Source organism: Mauremys reevesii, linkage group 1, assembly GCF_016161935.1.
Source record: "Mauremys reevesii isolate NIE-2019 linkage group 1, ASM1616193v1, whole genome shotgun sequence".
NCBI lineage: Eukaryota > Metazoa > Chordata > Testudines > Geoemydidae > Mauremys > Mauremys reevesii.
The window spans coordinates 41,017,401-41,035,435 of NC_052623.1; the positions used below are offsets into that span (position 1 = coordinate 41,017,401).

The following is an 18,035-nucleotide window of genomic DNA, read 5'->3' on the forward strand; positions in this document are numbered from 1 at the left end:
AATACTAGCCACTCCAGGATTATATTAAACTTCCAAGGTTACAGCTTTTTTCTGACCTTGGCTTGGTAGATGCTGCCACCACCCAAGTGCAGAACCCCTTTGAGAGCCTTCCTCTGGGATACCCTCAAGCCCTTTCACTCCCCATCCCTCTGAGGAAGAGCTGAGAAAGAAAAAAAAAGGAAATCAGCTGTTGCCTCCACCTAATTAAACAACATGTGCACAAACCTCTTAAGACACAAAAATTCAATTCTGTTCTTAAAACAGGTAAATTTTATTTAAAAAAATTAAAGAAGAAAGTACATTTGGGAACTCAGGCTATTGCTAGATTTTAAAAGAGAAACTACAAAGACTAAGCACCAAGAATAGCTTTCTTGAGGTCCAGTCTAAAGGTTACAAGCAAAACAAAAGCACCTGGGGTTAGCACAGAGGAATCCACAAGACATAAAGAAATAAAAGGGATAAACCTAATCACATCTTCCTAGACATTTCCTGATCTACTTACATATCTGGGGGTTTAAATGAGTAGTTTCTAGGTATGATACTGATAATTTTTCATACCTGGCCCAAGCTTCTTACAGCATAGCTGCTGCCCTGTCTTCCTCTCCCCAGGAGAACAACAACAGACAGACAAAACGGGAGTCGTTTTTCAATTTTAAAAAGTTCTAGCCTTCCCATTGGCTCTTTTGGCCAGATGCCCACTCACTTTCTTTTATTTCTGCATAGCAGTGAGACGTTTTAACCCTTTACAGGTACAGCAATTAGAGAACAGCTACTAAGAGGGATTTTATAGCTACTGGCTGGGTGGGTGTTCATAAAAGGGAGCTACCCCTCCACCCTCATTTATCACAACCTTATACTGAAGAAAACATAAAATCATCACTGATAAAGTTTGCAGGTGACACAAAAATTGGACTGGTAAATAATGAAGATGACTTCATTCAGAGCAAGCCAACCATTTGTGTTTTAATGTATACATCTAGGAACAAGGAACACAGGCCTTACTTACAGGATCTATCCTAGGAAGCAGTGAGTCTGAAAAGGATTTTGGAATCATGGTGAATAATCATCTGAACACGTGCTCTCAGGGTGATTCTATGGCAAAAGAGCTTATACACTCCTGGGATGCATACAAAGGAAAATCTCGAGCAGGAGTACAGAGGTCATTTTACCTCTCTATTTTGGCTCTGGTGTGACTGCTGTTGGAATGCTGTGTCTAGTTCAGATGCCCACATTTCAAGGAGACTGATAAATAGTGGAGCTGAAAGAAGAGCCATGAGAATGATTAAAGGATTAGAAAGCATTCCTCATAACAAGAGACTCAGGGAGCTCAATCTGTTTATCTTAACAAAGAGAAGGTTAAGGAGTGACGTGATTACAGCCTGTAGGTATCCACATGAGGGAAAATATTTAATAATGGGCTCTCCAATCTAGCAGAGAAAGGTATAACATGATCCAATGGCTGGAAATTGAAGCTAGACAAATTCAGTCTGGAAATAAGGCATACATTTTTAACAGTGAGAGTAATTAACCATTGGAACAACGTATGAAGGGTTGTGGTGGATTCTCCATCACTAAACCATTTTTAAACCAAGATTAAATGTTTCTCTAAATAATGTGACGTAGGAATTATTTTGGGAAGTTCTATGGCCTGTGTTATACAGGAGGTCAGACTAGATTATCACAGTGGTCTTTTCTGGCCTTGGAATTATGAATATAAATAACAGTGGGGATTTAGACACACCGGGAGATTGGTGACCTTGAAGGCAGATTACATTGAACTTGGACAAATATAAAGTGTTCACATAAATAAAAATAATCAAATCAACTCAAAAATAATTGGTCATATAGAAAAATCTGTATTTTCTGGATCAGATCAATGAAAAGACTGCTGTCATTGTAGATACCTCAGTGATGAAGTTAAACAAGTACATATTTAAAAAAAAATTGAAAATTATACAGAACATATTACTATAGGTGTCATCACATACCCTCATCTGAATTATTATAGAATTCTATTACACCTCTTTGTGGATTAACATGTACAAATTGGGCCCTGATTCTGCACATACTTATGTGCATGCTTAACTGTAAGCATGAGAGTAATCCCATTAAAATCAATGAAATTACTCACGTGCTTAAAGGTAAGTAAGTACTTACACTTTTACAGAACTGAAGTCTTGGTTATTCCACCTTCCTTCCCACACAAAAAGTATAGCAGAGATTGAAAATATTGCAAAACATACAGAAAAATATTTAGTAGCATAGCAGGCTTTTCACATGACAAAGGACTGAAAATACTATGAATAGGGCCCTATCAAATTCACGGTCCATTTTGGTCAATTTCACAGTCATAGGATTTTTAAAATCGTAAATTTCATGATTTCAGCTATTTAAATCTGAAATGTCATGATGTTGTAATTGTAGGGCTCTTGACCCAAAAAGGAGTTGGGGGGGAAGCCCTGCGGTACTGCTACCCTTACTTCTGCACTGCTGCTGATGGCAGCGCTGTCTTCAGAGCTGGGCAGCTGGAGAGTGGTGGCTGCTGGCCGGGAGCCCAGCTCTGAAGGCAGAGCCGCCACCAGCAGCAGTGCAGAAGTAAGGATGGCATAGTATGGTATTGCCACTCTTACTTCTGCACCGCTGCCTGCAGATCTAGGCCCTCAGTCAGCAACCATCACTCTCTGGCCACCCAGCTCCTAAGGTAGCAGTGCAGAAGTAAGAGTGGCATGGTATAGTATTGCCACCCTTAATTCCGTGATGCTGCTGGCAGGGTGTTGCCTTCAGAGCTGGGTGCCCGGCCAACGGCTGCTGCTCTCCGGCCACCCAGCTCTGAAGGCAGCGCAGAAGTAAAGGTGGCAATACACAGCTCTCCTAAAATAACCTTGTGACCCCCTGCAACTCCATTTTGGGTCAGGAACCCCAATTTGAGAAACGCTGGTCTCCCCCATGAAATAGTATAATGTAAAAGCACACAAAAGACCAGATTGCATGCGGGGAGACCAGATTTCATGGCCCGTGATGCGTTTTTCATGGCCATGAATTTGGTAGGGCCCTAACTGAATACTGTCAAAAGTTTTAGACTGCAAGCTGTAGATTGTATAGTCTTGAGGAAGGGACAATTTTTTGTTCTGTGTTTGTACAATGCTTAGCACAATGGAATCCTGGTCCATGACTGTGGTTACTAGGTGCTACCACAACACAAACAAAAAAAACAACCAAGCAAATAAGTAAGATGTGGTGATAGTGTGTTTTCTATTTGTGTCTAAAGTGAAAAGCTCAATTTTAGGCACTACATAAATAACTATCCTGTCCCTTCACCTAAAAACAAAGGGAAAAATTAAATAAAAAAGCAGTACATTGAGAAGGAAAAATAGAAAATACTCTTTTTACACAGCATGTAGTCAACAAACAGAATGGAAATGCTGCACTTGGATTGTTGAAAGCACTGGATCATATTGTTTTCCACTGGTAACATTTGCATTTAAGTAACATGAGAGAATGATATGGACAACGATGGAAAATCAAATACCACAGGTGGACAAGCCCCTCTCTCGTGTACAGTTTTGAACAATTTGCTACTTGTACTATGCCAAAAATGGTAGTTTGGGGTAAGGGGTGTGTTACATTCTATTCCTTGGGGGGGGCAACCTGTAACCCCCATATTCCTCATTTATATATAATTGTGATATTGCATATAAGGCAGGCCATGTGAGGTATCAGGGGAAAGGTTATGATCTGCTGAAAGTCATTTTTCTATCTAATGCATATGAAGTTATGAGAATGTATACTATGATTGTTACTAAAATATGCTGTGGGTTTGGGAAGCACCCAGATACTAGCTCTCCAGAGACAATGCCAAGGAAAGCAGCCAACACCCGGGCGAGTGTCAAACAACCATTAACAGCCATTGTCCAGCAAGGGAGCTACAACTCAATGACTCACCTGTATAAGGCCACAGCAGGGGAATTGCTCAACTTTGCCTGGGGACTCAGCAATGCTCACCAGACATGCCTGGACTTGTGTTCTCCAAGCATATGGGACTGAGGGTAAAAAACCAAATGCAGGGGGGCCATGCTTGGCCTTTCTCTTCCCCTCCCCCCCATCTACACTGCAACTAGCAACAAGGACACTCAGAGAATACTGAAGACTCCAACAGAAGTGACTGGCCCAGGTTTCAAAGATGAAATCTGTGTACTATGAATTGCAATATCCAGTGGGGTGAGAAAAACTGCTTAATCTAGATGTTGCCCAGTCTAACAGGATTGAGAGTTTAGACTCCGTGCTTATATTTTATTTTATTTTGGTAACTAACTCTGACTTTTTGTCCATTAGTTAAAATTTATCTTAAAATCTTAAGATCTATATTAAAATCTTAAAATTTATCTTAAAATCTACCTGGAGAGTAAAGGGAGCATAGCAGTACCACGTTCCCATGACTGCATGCCTGGGATTCCATCACATAATCTTCTTGAGATATTTCTAAGCTAGGACTTGTAATATAATCTCTGTAAATATCCTTATACATGATCCCACAATTTAGCACAGGGGTCGGCAACCTTTCAGAAGTGGAGTGCCGAGTCTTCATTTATTCACTCTAATTTAAAGCTTTGCGTGCCGGTAATACATTTTAACGTTTTTAGAAGGTCTCTATAAGTCTATAATATATAACTAAACTGTTGCTGCATGTAAAGTAAATAAGGTTTTTAAAATGTTTAAGAAGCTTAATTTAAAAATAAATTAAAATGCAGAGCCTCCCACACCGGTGGCCAGTACTCAGCAGTGTGAGTGCCACTGAAAACCAGCTCACGTGCTGCCTTTGGCACGCGTGCCATAGGTTGCCTATCCCTGATTTAGCACGGCTTGATTTATTACATGGATATCTCTACCAGATATACAGTATGTATGTGTGTGAAGGATATGTATTAATACTACTTTTTAACATAACATAAGAACATAAGAAAGGCCGTACCAGGTCAGACCAAAGGTCCATCTAGCCCAGTATCTGTCTACCGACAGTGGCCAATGCCAGGTGCCCCTGAGGGAGTGAATCTAACAGGCAATGAACAAGTGATCTCTCTCCTGCCATCCATCTCCATCCTCTGACGAACAGAGGCTAGGGACACCATTCTTACCCATCCTGGCTAATAGCCATTTATGGACTTAGTCACCATGAATTTATCCAGTCCCCTTTTAAACATTGTTATAGTCCTAGCCTTCACAACCTCCTCAGGTAAGGAGTTCCACAAGTTGACTGTGCGCTGCGTGAAGAAGAACTTCCTTTTATTTGTTTTAAACCTGCTGCCTATTTCTTATGTTCTTATGTTCTTATGTTTTATATAAATACATATATATTTATATAATTATATATTTATATAATTAAATACATTTGTATAATTTAAATTTATATAATTTAAATACATATATATTTATATAATTTTTATATAAATTATACTTTCCAAAAATTAAATGAGGCACCATAAAGTCTTTAAATCATTTTGAAAGAGCTATCTATTTAAGGAACAGTAAGCAAAGTCTGAGAAGTGTGGAGATATTCACCAACTCAGAATTCTCTAAAAGCAATATTCTGAAACAGATAGTTGCTGATAGGATGTGACTCCTGCAAACTGAATAGGGAGTGCCCCAGTCCACAAAACAGAACAATCACCTAACTCCGTGACTTGTTACCTTTTTAATGGCTTCATGTTACAACAGGAAGAAATATCGGTACCCACCCCCCAGCTAGCCTATGAGGAATTACTGGAGTACTGCTTCCAGTTTTGATGTCCACATTTTAAAAAGGATGATGACAAATTGGAAAGGGTCCAGAAAAGAGCTACAGGTCTGGCAAACCTGTCTTATAGCAAGTTACGTATGGTGGACATACCTCAGTATTGCTGCAAAATTATTATAACTTCCTTTTTATATTAAGTTGTTATGAACTTGTTTGCACTTTACTGAACATTACAATAAAGCCACAAGTATGTTATAGCCAGGAAGCTTGACTTTATAATAACACCTCTATATGCTTGAAGTTAGTTATGTTATAAATGTTCACAGTGGTTAGAGAAATTCCAGGAGGTTTTCACTTCTGTCACCAACAACAAGCAAATGTCAGGAAGGTAACCTCTCCTTATCCATAAACCATGTTTAAAAAGTGTTATATGAACTCAGAAAAGCTGCAGTTTAAATTTCACCTTGCCTTATCGTTTCTACTATTTTTCTTTCTGATATGTTTAAAAGATATATTGGATACTGAAATTTGTGCTTTGTACAAAATAGCTGATAAAAGTTTAATTGATATAACAAATAGATTGTAACTCTAATGTCAAACCAACCTAATATCTTTCTTTGACAGGGTAACAATCCTAGTAGATAGAAGGGAAGTGGTAGATGTGATACATCTCGACTTTACTAAGGCTTTGATATTGTCTCACATGACCTTCTCAAAAACAAATTAGAAAAATATAGAGGGTTACAATGGATCACAAATTAAATATGAGTCAACAATGTAACACTGTTGCAAAAAAAGAAAACATTCTAGGATGAATTAGAATGAGTGTTGTAAGCAAAAGAAAGGAAGTAATTCTTCCACTCAGCACTAATAAGACCTCAGCTCAGTATTGTACCCAGTTCTGGGCACCACACTTTGGGAAAGATATGAACAAATTGGAGCAAGTCCAGAGGAAAGCAATAGAAATTATTAAAGTTCTAGAAAACATGACCTATGAGGAAAGATTAAACAAACCCATATTTTTTCAATCTGGAGAAGAAGACTGAGGAGGGACATCACAGTCTTCAAGTATGTAAAAGATTGTCACAGAGGAGGGTGATAAATTGTTCTCCTTAACACTAAGGACAGGACAAGAAGTAGGAGGGTTAAATTGCAGCAAAGGAGATTTAGGAAAAACTTCCTGTCAGGGTAGTTAAGCACTGGAACAGATTATCTAGGGCGATTGTGGAATCTTCATCACTGGAGGTTTATAAAAACAGGTTAAACACCTATCAGAGGGGGTCTAGAATGGATAATACTTACTCCTGCCAACCCTCCAGGATTGTCCTGGAGTCTCCAGGAACTAAAGATTCATTTTTAATTAAAGATTATGTCATGTGATGAAACATCCAAGACTACGTCCTATCAAAATTGGCAACCCTAGTCAAGAGACAATCCCCTAAGAGGGTCTTATCTAGACCAGGACATCTCCATTTGTATAATATCCATGTTTGATAACCCTTATCCTCAAGAAGGCAAACCATGTAAAACATTTATGTTTTAGGAATAGCCCCAATTGTGAAAAAAAATGTAGGGTGTGAATAATAAATCTGGGTAAACTCACAGAAAGAATTCGAGAAATATCCTGTTTGAAATGAAATTTATAATTACTCTAAAACTTCATTCAAAAAAACCATGAGGAAAAACATATGTAGCTGGAAAATTTTAAACCTTTTCTTTATTTCTTAAATACTAAAATAGAAAACACCTTTGTAAATGCATACTTGCAAATATGTCAGCTAATATAAAGCTCCTACTATCATTATTATGTTTGCAGTGTTGTAGCCATGTGATCCCAGGATATTAGAGAGACAAGGTGGGTGAGGTAATATCTTTTACTGAACCAACTTCTGTTGGTAAAAGTTAAGCTTTCAAGCTACAGAGATCTTCTTCAGGTCTGGGAAAGATACTCAGAAGTGTCACGGCTAAATACAAGATGGAACATATTGTTTAGTTCTGTTAGTTTAGGCTTTATCTACAATGGAACTTCATCGGCAAAACTTCTGCCGTTCAGGGGCGTTAAAAAAACACGCACTCCCGAATGACAAAAGTTTTACCGACGAAAAGCATCAGTGTGAACAGTGCTTTGTAAGCAGGAGCACTCTCGTTGGGGGTGGCATGTTTTTGTAAGCACGAGAGCTCTCTCCTGCTGACAAACAGCAGCTACACTGTGCGTCTTTTAGCAGCATGGCTATAGCAATGCAGTCATGTTGCTAAAAGCTGCGCACTGCAGACAAAGCCTTAGTTTAAGAGATATTATAAAGGGACCATTCAAGGAGAAGTGGCTCATTACACTCTTGCAGTGCTACCCACAACTCCCCCCACAACACACCTTTCAAGATCCATGGGTCCTATACATGCCTATAACAACATGTGCTGTACCTCACCCAGTGCACTGAATGCCCCGATAACAACTATGTGGGTGAAACGAGACAATCATTACACTATTGAATGAACTCACACAGAAAAATGGTAAAACAAGAACGCCATATTACCCATGGGTGAACACTTTTCCCAAAGTGATCACTCCATATCTAACCTATCAGTCCTCATCCTCAAACGGAACCTGCTCAACATTTTCAAAAGATGAGTCTGGGAATTTATATTCTTAACTTCACTAGACACTAAAAATAATGGCCTTAATAAAGAGACTGTATTTATGGCTTATCACAACAATCTGTAACCCACTAAGAACATGTCTACGTTATAATCTTAAGTCGACCCTATGTTAGGTCGACTTACAGTCACAGTAATAATTACTGCATGGACTGATGTCCAGACTACTCTCCTTCTGTCAGTGGTGCATGTCCTCATGAGGAGCACTTCCACCGACTGAAGAGAGATAGTGTGGGGGCTGAGAGCCAGGGCTCGCAGCTCCGTGCAGCTCCCCACCGGATCTCAACTGCCCCCCTGGGCTTCTCGCCTTCCCAAGCCCAGCCAGAAGTGGTGGGAAAGCCACCTGGGGCTTCTCACTTCAGGCGGGGAGATCTGCGCTCGGAGTCCAGTCAACTGCTGTGCTCTTGCTGGGGAGCCAGGGTCCTGGGGGGGGCAAAAGGGTTCCCCACGGGGAGTGGAGATCCTGAGGACAGCCCAAGCCAGGAGACCCGGCAGCAGCAGGGCTGGCGAACCAGGAATCAGTTTTCTCGTCAATTTCACAGCTCCAGTGAACAGCCAACAGCCAATGTAAGGAACGTAGTGTCTACACAGATACTGCATTTCTCTAATTACACCTACATAAGCCCTATGCCATTTTAAGTGCCTAAATGGAAGCTGAGTTCATTTGAAAATCTGCCCACTTGTAGCCTCCACAATATCTCCAGGTCCTGGGAGAGTTAACCTACCTAAGAACACTTGCACCACTCAGCACAAAGGTAAACAAATATTCTTTGGTTTGGAGCTTGTTTTATGATAGGACAGCACCAGAGCTTCCTATATCAAGATTGGCATAAATCATATTAGGCATCATTTATTGTAGTGGTTAATTACTACAGATTTCCCATATCTCTGCAGCATGAGAGACATGGAGAAGAGTATGTTTTCAAATTGTTGTGTAGGATATATAAAGTAAATGGGAATCCTACAGTTAAACCCCTTCAGATAACACATCAAAACTGCATTCTTTGGAGAATAATTACATTCAATGGTGTCATTTTCAGTATTATTACAATAAAATTGGAATGAAATTAATGATTAGACATAGGCATTATGTCAAACCAAGGCACTGGGAATTTCACCAATGTTTTAATACACAACCCTGTGACCGAGAATTTTCTGAATGGCATTTAAAGTATCTGCAATAACTCCACATGCAGCATTTATAAATAATGTAGGATGAAATTCATCCCAATCCAGAGCCAAACCACTTACATCCCACTTAAGCCTTATTTTGGGGGGGTTAAATGAGCTTTCAGTAGTGCATAGTCCTTGAGCTGTTCGACTCCTCCGAATAAATGTGCCCCTCCCATACACACACATCCCCATCTAAATTAATGCTCCTACCTTATCTTTATTTTCAGAGCCAGAAGCCTCAAGTTTGGTCCGAATCACAAATGGTGTTGATAATCTCAGGAGGACTCGTTCAAATGTGGCACTGACCTTCGGGGAAACTATCTCAAAGCAGTCCTGGAATTTCAACGTTTTGTGAGTGTCACATTTGAGCTGCTTCCTAAGGCCTTCCCCAAGCTGGAGCACCAGCATATTTGGATCAAACATCAGATGGAAGGGAAAAGCTCTGCAGAAGGTGCTGATGCTTATCCTCAGGTCTGAGGGAGACTGAGATGATCCGAGTGGAAGTGCTTTTGTGATATTTGCATTTTCACGTTCTTTGATAATAAAAGTAAGACAGCTGCAATTACCTGGGTTTGACCCCTCCGCGTACAGTTTATCATTCGTGACTTGTTCCACATCCACTTCCAAATGGTAGATCTTCTTTGCTGCTGCCTTTATCATTCCCATCATTGCAAAGCCAACAATATGATGAGGGTGAAAGTAGTGGAGCATGAGGTTGCCTTCGGGGAGCTCTTTGCATAGGAAAGAAGGGGATTCCAAAGTGACCTGTCTTCCAAATGAAGTTCTAATGTGCTCCAGCAGAGCATCAAAGCCATTGAAGAAGTCCTGCAGCGTGCCACCTACAGCGCGAAGAACTCTTTCATTCTCATCAAAGCAGATATTGAAGAATTCCTCCCCAAATTTTTCTTGCATCTCCTCAAACTTCAAACCTATAGAGCAATGGTAAATATACGTCAACAACGTGGTGGGGTTATTGTTGTGCAACATTTTTCCTTTATAATCTGCTTTTGTTTGGGGCTTGCCCCAGCCACTAGACTATGATTTGTCCCCTATTCTAAAGGCTTCTTCATGAAGGATACCTGCTAGTGGGATTCCCATTTCCCTAAGGCAAAAGCTACCAGATTTCATTTGGTCTCTGTGGGTGACCCTAAGATGTCTGCATCACATCTCGTCATTCTGGTCTGCTTTTTTTTTTCCTGTCCATCTTCCTTCCTCACTCCCCAGTCCCATCTCCCTCTATAAGCCGCAGTTTGTGATTCATGCACTTTTACTTTTTCTCATTCTGGGTTAGAGCCCAGAGGACTTACACTTTCCTCATGCTTTATATCTCACACACTCCCAGATTATCTGACCACCCTTTGCAATGAGGATGACTAGACAGAACTTCCTTCAGAATCTTTTAGTACCACCTTTGAATTGGACAGTGGGATCACTACAGAGCAACACAATAGTTCTCCTTCCCCCTCATTGTCTCTGCAACACTCCAAGTCCCCACTGAGTCAAAGACTGGGACTGGAAATCAAACCTAGGACTTCCACAGAACAATGTGAAACCCACAACTGGCCACTCAGATATACCTTTTCTGGCTGCATTTACTCTGCAACCATGAAATAAGACAGCCTCAGAGCCTGAAATACTTTTCCTGCACTGACCACTAGGGATTGCTAAAGAATAAGATGAAATAACCCCTTTCTCTGAATTGCCTGAATTTGAGAACATAGCTTGTACAATGCTTCCAGGCTTAGCCACCTGGAAAAGCATTTATGTGGCAAAGGGTGAAGGGGCTAGTGAGTCATCCACCGCTAATGTACTAGATCTTTCCACGTTCCCATCACAGAAACTCAAAAGACTTTCATTTTTGAAAGGTGATGATACCAAACATCGCATACAGGCAATAAAAAATGCAGCAATAAAAAGATCCCAGACTGACAATGTGCATCAAATGCTGCTTTGGTTTGCTAGTTAAAGGCAACTTTAGAAAATTCCATTTTAAGATGATGACTAAACATTTTCATCTCTCTACTATTTTCTAGGAATGCTCTTTTAAGTATCATTTGCATTTAATCACTATATCAAATGCTGGAGTTACAATGTATATAGCATGTGTGTGTCCAGTTGCCAGATGTTGTAGGATAATTTTCATGTGAATTATTAGAATATATACCCAGTGTAAGAGTGTGCAGAGAAAATAAATTCAACAAACAAAAAAAATGTCCTCTGGTGCATCATTTTTATTAAATGTAACACATACTAGTTAAATCCATGACAGCTGGTCCTAATTATTCCAATAGAAATGAAGGACAAAGTCATTTATTTCCTAAGGGTACAAATCGGATCTTCATTATAATACATATTCAACATGTCTTATGCTATCTTCAGTAAAATACCAGTGGATCTCTGAAGACTGTTACATCATTTGTTTGGATGGCTCATAGGCTTCTGAACTTGGAAGAAACATGTAATTAAAATAGTTTCATGCCCAGAGACATGAGAACAGCAGAAGTTATTAATCTATTGTTTGCAGAACAAAACTTTGATAATAATCTCAAAGCAGTATTTGAATAAGTACATGGCTATAATTATAACTACTAGACCCCTGCAAATTACTGATTTTTTGATTTGCTGGAAATTCTGAAAATTAAACAAAAAACTCATTTCAGATTCACCCAAAATTGAAGTTTTTCAAAATTTTCAGCAAATCAGAAAGTTTTTTTTAAAAAAAAAGCATTGTGGGTCAAATAAAATGTTATGTTTGACTCAGACTGAAACTGTTTCTATTTTAGACTTTTTAAAAAAATAACTGAATGGAATATAGAAACAAAAATTCTTTTAAAAAGCTAAAAAATGAAATGTTTCTTTTTAAAAATGTTAAAAGGAAACATTTCAACTTTTTCAGCGTTTTTTGTCCGACAAACAATTTGGCAGAAGCCAATACAAATTTACGAAACATTTTGGTGTTGCCAAGGAAGTTTCAGACAAAAGATCTTGCCCAATTCTACTGATGTTTGGTATTTACACAGTACCCTTCATCCAAACTGATTTACAAACTATATGTAGTGATCTTTTTACCCACATCCAGGATGTGACATGCAGAGTTTAACAACTCAAGACAGAACATGAAGAAAAATAACTTAGGAAGGAAAATTAATAGGATACATTTAGGTAAGTAGTAGAATATAATTATTCATATTGGCATTTGGCCAGAATACCTGGGTTGAAAGCCCTCTTTTATAACTACGAATGGTGAGAACTGTGATTTTATGGATAATCCAAAAGAGATTACCTCCAGTAGTACAGTGCCTCCTAGTAGAGGAAAGGCTGTCAGTTACTGAATCACCACCATTACTTTTGCAGAACACAGGGCTCTAACATCTTCCAGGCAAGTACCAACCCCAACCAATGGGGGTTATTTTATGAAATTAGGTTCAGTGATATGGCCACAGGATATGCCATTATTTTTTAAACATTTTAGGCGTTAATCAGTGGCGTTACACCTGCTCCACTGGAGTATTATAGCAGTGAATCAGTCATAGAAAAACAGAAGTGGCCAAACTGGATCAGACCAGTGGTTTTTCTAATCCAGAATTTTGTCTGACAATGCTCATGACCAGATGCTTTAGAGAAGGGTGAAAGAAACCCTGAAGTAAGCAGGTATGGGATATCCCTTCCACAGGGAAAGTTGCTTCCTAATCCCCAGGAGTTAGAAGCTGATTTATGCCCTGAAGCATGAGGGTTTATACATGTAGAATTTTTTATTTATTTATTTTACAATTTACTATTTTAACTCAGAGAAACAAGGTGGGTGAGGTAATATATTTTATTAGACCAACTTCTATTGGTGAAAGACAAGCTTTTGAGCTACACAGAGCTCTTCTTCAGGTCACACAAATTGTATTGTAACTCTGGATGTCCTCATTATCAAAAAATAATTATCCCATTTTCAGTCATACTAAGCTCTTATCCTTGGTGATATCTGGTGGCATGGAGTTCCAGAGACTATTTGTGCCTTATATGATGAAGTATTTTCTTTTACTACTTTTAACTCTACCACTTTTCTGTTTTGCTGAACATCCCCTTGCTCTTGCAATCCACCTCCATCTCTATAAAGTTCATTTTTTTGTTTCTCTGTATCTCTTCTCCTCTTATTCATTTCCTGTATAGAGAGTCTTAGTTATTTTCACTCTCTCTTAAATGCAATTTTTTCCCCAGGCCTGTTAAATATGTTTAGGTATAAAAAAGGAAATATAACCACCATTGTTAGAAGCACAGAAATTGCCATACCAGATCAAATCAATGGCTGATCTGCCAAGGCATTCTGTCTCAACAGTGGCTAGTACCAGATGCTTCAGAGAAACTGTATAGTCTAATGGCCAATTATGCAATAACAAGCTTTGGGTAAAGCTTCTCTCTAACTGTAGTAATTAGTAGTTGGCTGATATCCCAAAATAAGAGGATAGTAGTAGGTCTGTGGATATTTTTATTATTAATATAAAAGACTGATTTAATAAAAATTCCTTCTAAACATTTTTTCTCAGCATCTAAGTTATAATATTTTGAGAGTCCTACAAGTTAATTATATGCTATATCAACAAGTATCTACATTATTTGTAGCCATTCAATTAAACTAAGTATTCCTCATTCTTTTTCTTCTATTTTGAGAATCTTTTCTCTCTCTTCTCATAGTCTTTCTGGTGATTCTTTATTTTTATCATCTTTCTCTGATACTTTTACATTTCTGCTACAATATTTTTGCAGGGGAATGTCCAAAACTGAACACAGTGTTTGGGGTATGAGTGTACCATCTACTTATGTAAACTCATTATCAGATCTTCAGTATTATTCTCTGTCCCTTTCTTAACATAATCTAACATAAAAGAAATTGCAGCATACGAGCAGTTCAGAATCAATAAGAAGGTGAAAGATGTGATCAAAACAACAAAATACTCTGGGATTGAGCCACAGATCATACCAAAGCAACTATAACCCATCCAATTATTCCTGTGGAGTGAACCAAGGAGACAACAGCAGCCAATACTACATGTTCCATTGCATCCAATTCCCTTGGTATATATTAACACATACTATCTGGGATATCCCTTAAGAGAGTTGAAGTGTCATCTAGTGAACGGTAGAGGTGAGATACAATTTGCAGTTCTAACATTCATATCATGAACAAAAGACTAGGTTCTGTCCCCATGGGTGTAACAAAAGTTTCCTCAATGAAGTAGATTTACAGTAAATATTTAATCTCCCCTTCATAACACAACTCTCTTCTGCTTTATCTGATGGTGGTTTAGGCAGAAATTGAAGACTCCAGGACACCATTTAAAAACAATAGGAAAAACTAATATTTTAACCAACATTCACTCTCTCATTAAAACTGATTCTGATGGGTGCAGTACATACCCAAGTGCTTATTAGCTGATCAATGGGCCTCTAAATGACAGTATGACCTATATCTAATTAATTTGTGAAGTACTTTGGCATACCTTGAGTATAAAGAGAAATTCTGTATCAAATGGAGGAAGCTGGACAATAGTTTTTATATGGTCATTTTTATTGGCTGCATATAATCATTGTAAAGATATAAAATGCTTTTACTAACAGTTTTGACACAGCTGTAAAACTGTACTACAACTTACTTTTAAGCGCTATATATATTACCTAGATATCTTGTACAATTTAATAAACTACAAAATGAAATTTACATAAATAGAAAAGGTTGGTTAAAAAGTTTTACCCACATGTGCTTACCTGTAATATTGGTTTTACCTGTGTTTATAATGAAAATAATATTTTTCTAATAATGTTTAAAATGCAGTTCTAATCTAACAAGTGACTAAAAATAACATCATGATCACCGCATCTCAGTGAGTTCCAGGCTACAAGCAAAAAGATTTTCCCCACCCCACACACTACCAGCTCTGGAAACTCAACTTGACAGTCTAGAAATAAACTCAATTATTTTATTCCCACACAGCATTTTCAGTAACAGAGGTTCTGCAAGCCAAAGCAGGGCCTTTGCAACACCAGGGCAACTCCACTATCTTCAGTGTATGCTCTCATTCACACATGGGGAAGCCTATTGCTTAAATAGGTCTGCACAAGTGTAACTGACTGGAACTTCAGAACAGTGTGTTGATAATGCTCAGACATTAATAGAATCCAGTTCATTCCCTTTCAGCTGTGTTGCCTCTGCAGCATAAATAGGAATACGCAAACAAACTTATTTTTGTCATTTCAGTAAGTAAATATGGCTCGAAATACATAAAGAGAATTCATCTGCAGGCTTAAAAGTTAACGGTTTTTTAGTGTCATACTTTACTGAAATCCCAAAAGGCTTCTCATGTTTCCTCGAATATATAAAATGTCTTGTATTTTATTTACTGACCTTTGACAAGTTGTTATGTATATCACAGCCTTTAACTACTCTTAACTATTGGCAGTTTCTCCTCTTTTTAATAATACAAAGTACTACAGCACCCAGTGGGGTTTGTAATTCAAGTGTATCCATTATTCTTTTAATTACCAAGACATTTTTATGTATCAATTCCATTGCTACAGTTTGTTCAATTTACTATTGCCATTATTAAATGCTTATATTATAGTAGCACCTAGAGTCTCTGATTTGGATTGGGGTTCCAGTATTTTAGGCACTGTACAAAGTATCAGTAGACACAGAATTACCTTGAAGAGTTTGCAGTTTGAGATCCATTGTTATAGCCATATGCATATTTCTGATATAGAGTTGCTAATTTCAGCAATTACATTAATTCAGTAATTACATAAATAATTTTGTCTATTTTACTTATATATTAGTGTAGTGCATCATCTGCACAATTATGGGAGCTCTGTACAGAGTCTGAATGCAGGAGCAAGCCCCATCGATTTCTAAAACAAATTGATTTTGACACACCTCTGCCATTTGATATCTGTTTCCCTTTAGACCCCTTGCAGCCTTTTTTTAACAATTTTAACTCAGTTAGGATTTGCTTCCTGAGGTCCATCCAGTTCTTATCACAAGGAAGATGATGCTGAAGGCATATATAGTGTTTTGAGCGCATGAAGTTATTCACTTAAAATTGACTCACCAGTCCATTATTTAACCTTCTCTAACAATACAAAAACAAGGGGATACTCAATAAAATTAAAAGACAGTAAATTTAGAACAAACAGGAGATGGTATTTACAATGTATCAAATTTGCACGTCACAGAGGAGTCATTGACTCATGCTGTGAACTTTTTTAAGAATATAATTACAGTGGATTTTTAGTTGCTTATTTTTTTTATTAAAGATAAACAGAATTGTTGCCAGTACAAATTATTTCCAGGTCTTTTGCTTGAGGCTGTTTAGTGATCATTTATATAGCGGCGATAACTTCTAGCAAGAGCAGGTGCTCATACAGCATGTTTAGTGTAGATCAGTGGCTCTCAACCTTTCCAGACTACTGTTCCCTTTCAGGAGTCTGATTTGTCTTGAGTACCCCCAAGTTTCACTTCACTTAAAAACCACTTGCTTACAAAATCAGACATAAAAATATGTGTCACAGTGGACTGTTACTGAAAAATTACTGACTTTCTCATTTTTACCATATAACTATAAAATAAATGAATTTGTAATATAAATATTGTACTTGCATTTCAGTGTATAGTATATAGAGCAGTATAAACAAGGCATTGTCTGTATGAAATGTTAGTTTGTAAATACCTTGTTGTGCTTTTTATGTGGCCTGTTGTAAAATGAGGCAAATACCTAGATGAGTTGATGTACCCCTAGAAGATTTCTGCATGTCCCCCAAGGGCACATGTACCCCTGGTTGAGAACTTCTGGTGTAGATGTTCCACAGTGTAAATAAGCAGTGAAGTTTTCAAAGATGCAAATGTAAGCAAGGTGCTCAACTCCCATTAAAAGCCAACAGGATCTGGTCCCCTGTCATTTCTCTCTCAATAAAGGCTGCACAAAAATACCCATTTTTACTTGGCAAGTATTCACATTTGAAAACAAATTTTTGCAAATGTTCATTAATTTGATCCAAGGTTAAATTTCATCACTTCCAACAGCCAACACAGCTATTCATGGTGGCGACATTCCACCCATTTAGAAAAGTTGCAAATATGTTCCAAGAAAAATATTGTCAACTTCCAATGCAAAAATATGATTTGTTTGCAGAAACAGCCTTTCATTTTTGCAAAGAACTGAAGAGACAGTGAAAACTTTCCCTCTTTCACAAAACCCACAATAACTGTATGATGGGAGCGGAGGGGAGTTGTTCTTCATCATGTTCATACACAAAAATATTTTTGCATAACTTTCTATACAGACTGTAGTTAGGGCGTGAGAAATAAGGTGAAGTGTAACAGTTCAGAAATTTTTACAGGAGTGCTAGTCAAATAAGAGAACTAGGTACTTCCCCATTGTATAACACACAACTTCAGCACAGTCTCCTTGGAATGTTTGCCCAGTGACCATCTTTT

The 18,035-nt window shown here is 38.1% G+C and overlaps 1 protein-coding gene across 1 annotated transcript in view; it reads right to left on the reverse strand.

Annotated features, from left to right (window-relative positions):
* Positions 1-18,035, reverse strand: part of GUCY1A2 (guanylate cyclase 1 soluble subunit alpha 2) — a 261,115-nt gene that overhangs the window by 212,446 nt on the left and 30,634 nt on the right. Inside the window, exon 4 of the mRNA XM_039520778.1 lies at positions 9,770-10,488. Within this exon, the coding sequence (XP_039376712.1) occupies positions 9,770-10,488 (719 nt within the window). The remainder of the gene's footprint in view (positions 1-9,769; positions 10,489-18,035) is intronic.